General features: G+C 28.8%; 1 protein-coding gene across 1 annotated transcript; it reads right to left on the reverse strand.

Annotated features, from left to right (window-relative positions):
- Positions 1 to 384: 384 nt before the first annotated feature.
- On the reverse strand, positions 385 to 5,841 carry LOC113365397 (endocuticle structural glycoprotein SgAbd-2-like). The gene is made up of 4 exons (XM_026606968.1): positions 5,707 to 5,841; positions 4,027 to 4,232; positions 3,653 to 3,807; positions 385 to 554 (listed from the first exon to the last, which is right to left on the reverse strand). Exons 1-4 carry the CDS (start codon positions 5,713 to 5,715, stop codon positions 418 to 420), a joined length of 507 nt encoding a protein of 168 aa, XP_026462753.1. The 5' UTR covers positions 5,716 to 5,841; the 3' UTR covers positions 385 to 417.
- Between the last annotated feature and the right edge of the window lie 4,004 nt (positions 5,842 to 9,845).

Below are 9,845 nucleotides of genomic sequence, written 5' to 3' on the forward strand. Positions count from 1 at the left end.
ATATAAATCGAATATCTGTAAATAAAAATATTTATGTAATTTTATTCCTTTTATCTTCAATTTATCAAATTTAATATAAATTATGCTTTTTCTCATATGTAATTTATGAATAAAAGTATCTTAACAAGTTCCTTTATGTTATTTATTAAAAATAAAATAATATTAATAATTATCAATACAAGTTTTAGAACACTTAAAGGTACAAATCGAGAACTTCAACTTTACAAAAATTTGGACAAAATTAATATATTTATATATATATATATATATATATATATATATATATACATATAATATTGACTATATTTATATTATATATTCAATATGATTTTTATGGTTTATTAAAAAATACTTATATCATCTTGTAAGTTGAGGTTGCTCCGATATGTTTCTTAATATCTCTGTGGAGATTGTTGTTTAATATCTCTGTTGATATTGTTGTTGTCCATATTGTTGACTTTGTTGTTGTGTCCTTGCAATGTAATCTAAAGACTTCTGAATCGCTTCAGGAATTGGTGGAGGAGTTGGTAAGTGAGCACCTTCTGCACGGAACCCTGGAGACGAGACAGAAATTAATAATGATGAATTAATAAAATAATAATATACATAATAAGTACAAGAAATATTTGATAAAACATGTACATAAAAAATATTTGTTAAAATTTCATTATGAAAAATATTATTAACACTTTGTGGTGCATAACTTTGCTAAAATGGAAATATTCATGATTTGTGCATTAAGTTTTTTATTATTTGACAAAATAAATGATTAGTAATATAAATATTTAATAAAACAGCAATGTTAATAATTAGTAGAAGAAAGAGTTGATAAAATATGAATATAAATAATTAATAAAAAATAATATTAAAAATTTGTGGTGGAAAACTTTGCTAAAATGGGAGTATTCATGATTTGTGCAAGATTTTATTTATTAATTGACAAAATGAATGATTAGTAATATAAATATTTATTAAAATAGCAATATTAATATTCAATTGAAGACAGAGTTGATAAATATGTATATAAATAATTAATAAAAAATAATATTAACAATTTGTGGTGGGTAACTTTGCTAAAATGATAATATTTATGATTTGTGCAATTTTTTTTTTATTAATTGACAAAATGAATTATTAGTGATATAAATATTTATTAAAATAGCAATATTAATATTTAATTGAAGACAGAGTTCATAAATATGTATATAAATAATTAATAAAAATAATCCTAACAATTTGTGGTGGGTAACTTTGCTAAAATGGGAATATTCATGATTTGTGAAGAATTTTTTTTATTAATTGACAAAATCAATGGATAGTAATATAAATGTTCAATAAAATAGCAATATTAATGTTTTTTGAATCATTCAAATCGGATGCCCTGAAGATTGTGGGCTAATACGTGGACAAAAAAAATACACTTTTCTGATAATTACAAAGAAACGGCTTGGCTGATCATCGCGCAAAATTGACAAATGCTAGTCCTTATCGAAGTACATTGAATGACTTTTAAATTTTTAAAATCGGTCCAGCCGTTTTTTGAGAAAACGTCGACGAAAGGTCAATAATCGACTCACATACAGACACAATAAATATTAAATATAATTTCTAGCATACTAGACAGTTCCTGCACATTGAAACATATTTTATCTATCCAGTATAATACGATTTCTCGCTTAAGACGCTTTTTTGGTTAGGTTTCTAATCGTTTCACCGGGGATTTACTGTAATTTGTTTAAATTTAAAATTTATAATTGAAAATAAACAATACAATTTTTAGTGTAATAAGCAGTTCCTGTACATTGAAACCTGTTGTCTCTATACTACGTTTTCCCGTTTAAGACGTGCTCTTTGAAAAAACGTCGACAAAAGGTCATAAATCGACTCACATACACAAAAAATACAAGTACTAGCAAAATAAGCAGTTTCTGCACATTGAAACATATTATCTCTATCCCGTATAATACGATTTCTCACTTAAGACGCATTTTTGGTGTTTGGAATCGTATTACCGGGGTTTTACTGTAATTTCTTTAAATTTAGAATTTTTAATCTAAAACGCGCAATACAATTTCTAGCTTAATAAGCAGTTCCTGTACATTGAACCATGTTGTCTTTATTCCGTATAATACGTTTTCCCGTTTAAGACGCGCTATTAGTGAAAACGTCGACGAAAGGTCAATAATCGGCTAACAAACACACAAACAATTAAATTTCTAGCATAATAGACAAGTTCCTGCACATTGAAACATATTTTATCTATTCCGTTTAAGACGCTTTCTCGCTTAAGACGCTTTTCTGGTCAGGTCTCTAGAAAATCGTTTCACCGGGGTTTTACAGTGATTTCTTTAAGTTTAGAAGTTTTAATCTAAAATGCACAATACAATTTTGAACATAATAAACAGTTCCTCTACATTGAAACACGTTGTCTTTATCCCGTATAATACGTTTTCCCGTTTAAGACGCGCTTTTAGAGAAAACGTCGAAGAAAGGTCAAAAATCGACTCACAAACAAACAAATAATAAAAAATTAAATTTTTAGCATAATTGTACCGCAAACCTAAAAAATTTACACCTATCCCCTGCAACTCACCAATAGGCATGGTTTAAACTTCAAAACAAGTCTGTTATCTTAAAACAACATTTATTAAGATTTTTTTCAATATTAAAGTGAAATTGTAATAAATCTTATAAAATTTCGACATCAAAAGTCAAACGATGATATTTTGCGTTGGAGCAAATACTCGTTTTTTGCGTAACGCAAAGGAGAGGTTAAATACTCGAATTAAATGGTAAATTGTAATGTAATTGTAGAAACAAATGATGAAATTTATATGTACATTTGTTTATAAATTTATGTAGATGATGAAACTTGTTTTGGGTAAAAAATTTGGTGATAAAATTTTAAGATATTTGCAACAAAGTAAAGGTTTGCACCGTACTTTCACGAAATTTATGCAATGTCGTAGAAATAATTTAGAATTTGTTTATTTGCAAAACATGTACAAAATTATATTGTTTATAAATCTTCTTAATATACTAGTATGATGAGGCAAAAAAAATTTCGAGATTTTTGCAAAAAACTAAAAATCTGTCCAAAGCATTTGTACCATTACAATTTTTGTTAAGGGTATTTCCAAATTGGTGAAAGGCACAAATTTTATTTATATACCAAATTTGTGTAAAATTTAATTATCTTTTGTTGTTGCATGTTGCTTTTAATGAAATATGTGTTAAATTTATCAACAAATATTACTTTTTAAAAATAAATTTAATGCCCCAAACAAAATTTTGAAATATTATATTTGTAAAAAACTAAAAACTTGCAACGTTTATCTTGAGCGATTTATTAACTACTTTGAATGCACAATATTTAAAAAACTGTTAATAGTACTAAAATTTTTTTCGTGCAAAAATATTCAAAATTTAATCATAAACAAAGTTTTCTCATAAACAAAAACAAAATTTTGAGTTATTCGCAAAAAACTAAAAATTTGCACTCTGCACCTTACACCTAGACTACCGCGAGTAACTTCAAGGTCATGGACCTGCCTTGGGCCACAACAATATATATATATATATATATATATATATATATATATATGTATATATAAATATATATATATATATATAAATTATATAATTATCTTACCATTTTCGTCGGCGATGTATCTGACCTCTATGGGGGTCCCATCGGGGGCTGTGTAGGAGTAGGAGCCCTGCATCACCTGAGCCTCCGCCTCTGGATTACCCGCGTTTTTCAAATAACCTTGCTCTTGTGCCTGCTGTCCATCACCTGTCGAATATCTGAGAAAAAAAACTAGTTGTAAGTAAAATTTAAAAAAAAATGGCGTGGTAGAACGTGGTGCAAAACTGATCAACTTGGGTCAAGTTAAATCCAATGGCTTTGTCAAAAGTAAGAAGTCGATACACATATTTCTATTTATTTTCTTTGTCAAACGATTCAGGATGACTAGAACCGTGGAGAAAACACAAAATTAGTAAGTCGGATTTTAAAATTCTCACCCGTATTGATAAGATCCATCAGGGTTGATTTCGTTATAGTATGAAGTTATCGGCACAAAAGGTCTCTGAGGTTGGTACTGCTGTTGCTGCTGATACTGCTGCCTCTGCTGCTGCTGATACTGCTGCGGTTGGTAGCCTTGTCTCGGGTACTGGTTGTACTGTGGACGCGCGCATGCGCAACATGCCACTGCTGCCAATATTAAAAACTGGGGAAAAGAAAACTGGTAAGAGAAAATGGTGTTTAACATGAAGTTGTTTCGGAAGAAATTGGTAAAAGACCAAATTGTTTAGCAGAAATTTATATAGAAAAAAAAAATCGTTACATAAAAATGGTTTAGGAAGATCTTATTTAGAAGAAGTATTGATTAGCAAAAAATTGTTCATAAAAAAAAGTTTAATAAAAGGTTGTTTAAGATGAATTTAATGAAATGATTTAACTTTTTTAATAACATTTTTTTTAATAACAAATTGTTTTTAAGAAAATTGTTTGAGAAATTCATCATCTAGGCTTGTCCAACAGGATAATTTACCATCTGGACTTGCCCAACAGGATAATTTACCATTTAGACTTGCCCAACAGGACTATTTACCATCTACACTTGTCCAGCAGAGCAATTTATCATCTATGCTAATTCAATAAGATCATTTATCATTTATCTAAGACTATTTATAATTTATCGTTCCCCTAGACTGATTTGTCCAAAAATCTAAGAAAAATCTCCAAGGAGCACAAGGACAAGGATGGTTTCTTTCAAAAGGCATTTGGTGGAGACGCTAAAAAGTTTCCAAGAAAAATTCTTTGAGAAGAACAAAATTGTCTGGCAAGAAAGTTTTTGAAAGTCTAGGAGAAATCTACAAGGACGAGAATGGTTTCTCTCATGAGGCATTTGGTGGAGACGCTAAGGAGTTTCAGGAAACGTCTAGTGGTGACATCAGGAACGTCCATAACAATTCTTTGAGAAGAAGAAAATTGTCTGGCAAAAAAGTTTGGAGAAATCTACAAGGAGCACAAGGACAACGATTGTTTCTTTCAGAAGATATATGGTAAAGACTCTAAGGAGTTTCAGGAATTGGTGAAAACACCAGGAACGCCCAAGAAAAATTCTCTGAGAAGAAAAAAATTTTCTGGCAAAAAAGTTTCAGGAAACGTCTGGTAGTGACACTAGGAACGACTAGAAACAATTATTTGAGAAAAAGAAAATTGTCTAGCAAGAAAGTTTTTAGAAGAAATTTTTGTAGCAAATTCATTTAAAAAGAATTCGTTTGAGAAGAAATTGTGTAATGAGATAATTATTTAAAAAAAAAAGATAATTTGATAATTTTTTTTGAAAATAATTTTGTTCTAGACTTTAAAAATTATTGTAAATTAATTAATAATAATTTTTATCATCTGTTTGATGACATGTAATAAAAAATATATATTCAAAAAACTTTTAACAAAATAATTAAAAAAAAGAACTTGTAACTAACACAATAAAAATAAGTTGCACACTAATATATATAATTAAATTAATTTCGTATTTAATAAATTAATTTATATATATATATATATATATATATATAATATATATATATATATATATAAATATATATATATATAATATATATATATATATAAAATATGTATATAATATATATATATATATATAAATTTTCACTAAAAAACACCAAAAAATTTACCGATTTCATTTTTACACAGATCGTCCGGAGCACTTCTTTACTCAAATAATATTTATAATAAACAAATATTTGTTACAAACACAAAAAAATAATAATAACAATTATTATTATTAATAATAATTTCTTTACAAAATCAAAAGCAGTACTGTCCTTCTGCAAAAACGTGACTCCGTATTTATACTTTCTGTCAGAGCCTCCAGATTACTCATCGGTGATATAAAGACCTAAACGGGTGCCCCCTTCTCCAGAAAAATCATACATACATTTAGATTAGTTAATTATTTAATTAGTAAGTTAATTATTTAATTTATAATAAAAATCTTAAAGGAATCTTGTTGAAATCAACTGTCAGGATTGCGAAACAATATAGATAAGTAAATAAGTAAAAAAAAGAGTGCGCGTAAGGTTCACACGCGATTGAAGTAAAACTTATTAGCTACTGTACAAGATGGCATTTAAGTAAAAATAAATACATCATATAACAATTTTGAACAATGTTTTTTAGTAATATTGTAACACTCGTAATGCACACATTTATTATTGTCAACCATTACACACATTTATATAATGATAAATTATAAATTATATATTTATAATAGCATTAAAAATATGTAAAACAATAATGTAATTAAAGTCATACTTCAAATATGACATGATCGGTTTGTCATTGTAATTAGCATTTAGAAATGAACCTTCATTAGAGAAATTAAGTAATTGCTGATTAATAAATTCTATAATATTCGATCACATAGTGGATTATGTTAAACAACGCCTAAACAAATATTATTTTCGCAACTTCACTCATCATGTAATTGTGTTTGAAGAACTTCATGTAATTAAAATTAACATACATTCATTGACTGATGGTATTATTTTCACTTTTTCGCTGGCGATATAATCTTATTCTTTGAACAGCTGTAATATTGTGACGATAATCATAATTATCGTCGTATTGATAATTATTGTCGCCTGATAGTCGTCAACCCCAGGGTACGGGACCATCCCTACCACTACCCCTAACTACCTATTGGTTCTTGGGGTCCATCAGAGAGACGCTCCGGAGATCCTGGCAATTAAGAAGTTAGAGCCAACGAAGACGTATCCCATAGGCGAACGCCTTGGGATACGTTAGTGTGAGTTTGTGTGTTGTTGTGCAACAGGACAGGTCCAGCTTAAAGGTCAGATATGTAGATTATAAGCTGTAGCTATTCTCCCTCATATCTCCATATAAGCATATATACCATGATATAAGAATAAGTGGTATTAGTTAGGGAACATGACCTTATGCAAGTACGGTCATGTTCCACAAATACATGCGGAATGTATATTAATTATTTTAATAGATTTAGTTATAAAGAAATCTCTGGTTTCATTCGTATAGTAGCTACTAACCCCCACAGGTAATTACAGGTACTTTAGCGGGCGATTGGAGTGTTGAAGTAACCCCTTCGTAAGGGTTTGCAAGGCTAGAAATATATTTGGCAGCCATTGCATACCCCTAGAAGGGGGCTTCAACCCCATCTTGTCACAATGATGAAAGCGTATCGATCCCCAACTTACAATTTTTATTTTATATTTAATAATATTTAATAAAAAACCAGCGAGTAGCTCCCACTGTTACGTGTTTCGGTTGTATTTTAATGTGTTCGTAATTTTTAGAAGTTGTAGGAATAAATTAAATTTTAAACGTCGCGCAATTTCTTATGTGTTTGTTTTCGTATGTGTATCGCTACATGTGTTTATCTGTAGTTTTGTTCTTAAAAGCGCGCGTATCCTAATATTTTGAAATTATAAATCATTGATTTGATTTTAAATAAGGCGTGAGTGTGAAACTTTATTAGTTGTTGTATTTTAATGTATTTGTTAAACTTTGTTATCTTTTTCGCGCTCTTTTTTGGTGTGCTTTGTAAATAGTTTTGAATATTCAATAGTATAAAATTTATAAAATAACAAAATTGTATTTTTTTTCTAATCGAATTCAATTTTAATTCTTGCTCTATTAATTTAATTCTATTTTTTTTCCCCCATTTTGTTTTTACAGTATTACAAATTATTACATTATTATGTTTGAATAGTAAGCAATAAAAAAAATAAATAAATAAAAATTATATTTTCACATAATCGTAGAGTGTAAGTGCATTTTTTTTTATTTCATTTTATTTTTTATTATAAAAATCGCGATAATATATCCACAAAAATATTTTTAATTTTCTAAAATAATATTCCAATAGTCGAATATATTTTTTCTAGTAAGCTCAAATATTGTACACTCTAGCGCACATACGCGCGGTCACGCAAACACATGGCCATTTTCGGAGAAATTTAACTTTCAAGTATCCTTTTTCAGTGATTTTGACCTGACCTGTGCGCGACACAGGCATGGCGTACAAGTGCAAAATTTCATACTCACACACCAGTGATTGTTAAACGGTTTGAAAATGTTCGCGCGCATAATGCATTTTGTTGTCATTTTAACAATATTTTTAAACATAAGTACGGATATAAGTACAGATAAACCAAAATAATTATGCGGTTTTCATTTATTTTTGTTTAGTTTTTTTTTATTCGCGGTTGTTAACAAACCCTGTAATTACCAAATTTTTCGATTTTAAAGACGAATGAGGCAAGATTACTTTTTACTTTTTACGTGCTATGAATAAAATAGTTAGGAGAATTTAATTAAATTAAGGTCTAGGTTTTTTATTTGTGATTTTTTTTGAATTATTAATTCAGAATATTATTTTAGACCAAGAAAGTTGTAGAAAAATATTAAGTTTTCTTTACTTATATAGATTAAATAGTTAGGATTTTTTTAAATAAGTTAATTGTTTCCTAGATAAGAATTTGTGTCTTTCTTTTTATGTTATTGTTGGTAAATTACTTAAACTCTTATGAGAGTTTAGCTAAATAATTTGTTAACTTTTTTTTCAACTAAATTCATAGGATAAGAATTTTTACTTTTTATTTTATATAGAAAAATTTAATTTAAGTTGAAAATTATTTTATAAATAAATTAATCAGTTTAAAGTTTTTGAAAGTTATCCGAACAAGTCAAGTTTTTTGTCACTTTTGGTAGTCAAGCGTAGGATTAGCAATTTAACAAGTTTAACAAATTGCTATTATCGTTGGTTTTATTTTTAAGTAATTTTACGGGGGAGAATTAGCATAAAGACTAGCGTGCTTATGTGTAAAAGTGTAAGAATTTTGAAAACTCACGGGGTGAGATGTTTGGCGCGTACGAAACGCGTGCAGAGAGTCAAGTTTTTTGAGCCAGGCAGACAGTGCCGATTCGGATTGTTAGTTTAACAAGGACTTTTTTTTTTTTCAAATAGTTGAAACATAGGCATGCTATTCATATCTGACCAGCTGGATTGTTGTATTATAAGTAGGTATAGAGTAATTGGTTTGTAGTATTAGTATAGTTTTTTTTTTATTTTATATTTTAACGTCGTGTATTTTCGTGTTTTTTTTTTTTTTGTAAGATGATGCAATAATGAATTAGTTTTAATAATTTTGATTATGATTATTAGTTTTAATAATTTGATTTTTGATAATGTTTTTTCTTTTTTTAAATATTTTCTCTCTTTCTTTTGTTATTATTACGCGTACTAATGTTGGCCTCAGTTCTGCTGCCGGGTCACCATTGTCTGGTGCTCTATTCGCGGCTTTATCCGACCGATCCTACTAATGATAGGATTGGGATATGATTTCTTTGCATAACGATCACAACGGCTATCGCGACCAGTCTAGTTATACATCGTATGCGGCACGGTAACGAAAGGACTAGCCAACCTTCGTTAATTAGAGCAGATTGCAGGCACATGTGTCTTTTAGAAGTCATATCTCTGCGGGCGCAGGGACAACTGGTAAGGGTTTCACTCGGTCTTGCCAAGTACGGACCTGTACCCGACGGTTGGATAAACGCTCTAGTTGTGTGCGTCATACAGCTAGAACGGCCAGTGACACTTTTTTTTCGCTGTTTTTATTTTCGAACTAGTAGTTTTTTTTTCTTCTTCTTCACGTTTGTCTATTCTTATTAATTTTAATGTTTTATTATTCCATAATAAATCAGTTTTATATCATACGCGTAACTTCGTCACTTTTTACTGTTTTTTTCTATTATCATTATTGCATTATCC

This window comes from Ctenocephalides felis, unplaced genomic scaffold, assembly GCF_003426905.1.
Source record: "Ctenocephalides felis isolate EL2017-DRISC unplaced genomic scaffold, ASM342690v1 CF-g0.4_SCAFFOLD_00980, whole genome shotgun sequence".
In the NCBI taxonomy this organism is placed as follows: domain Eukaryota; kingdom Metazoa; phylum Arthropoda; class Insecta; order Siphonaptera; family Pulicidae; genus Ctenocephalides; species Ctenocephalides felis.

Excerpts from the sequence above, each read along its gene's own strand:
- LOC113365397 (XM_026606968.1), bottom strand. Across the intron at positions 3,808-4,026 it reads GATGGATCTTATCAATACGG|ATATTCGACAGGTGATGGAC; the intron begins GTGAGAATTTTA and ends TTTTTTTCTCAG. Across the intron at positions 555-3,652 it reads ATACATCGCCGACGAAAATG|GGTTCCGTGCAGAAGGTGCT; the intron begins GTAAGATAATTA and ends TCTCGTCTCCAG.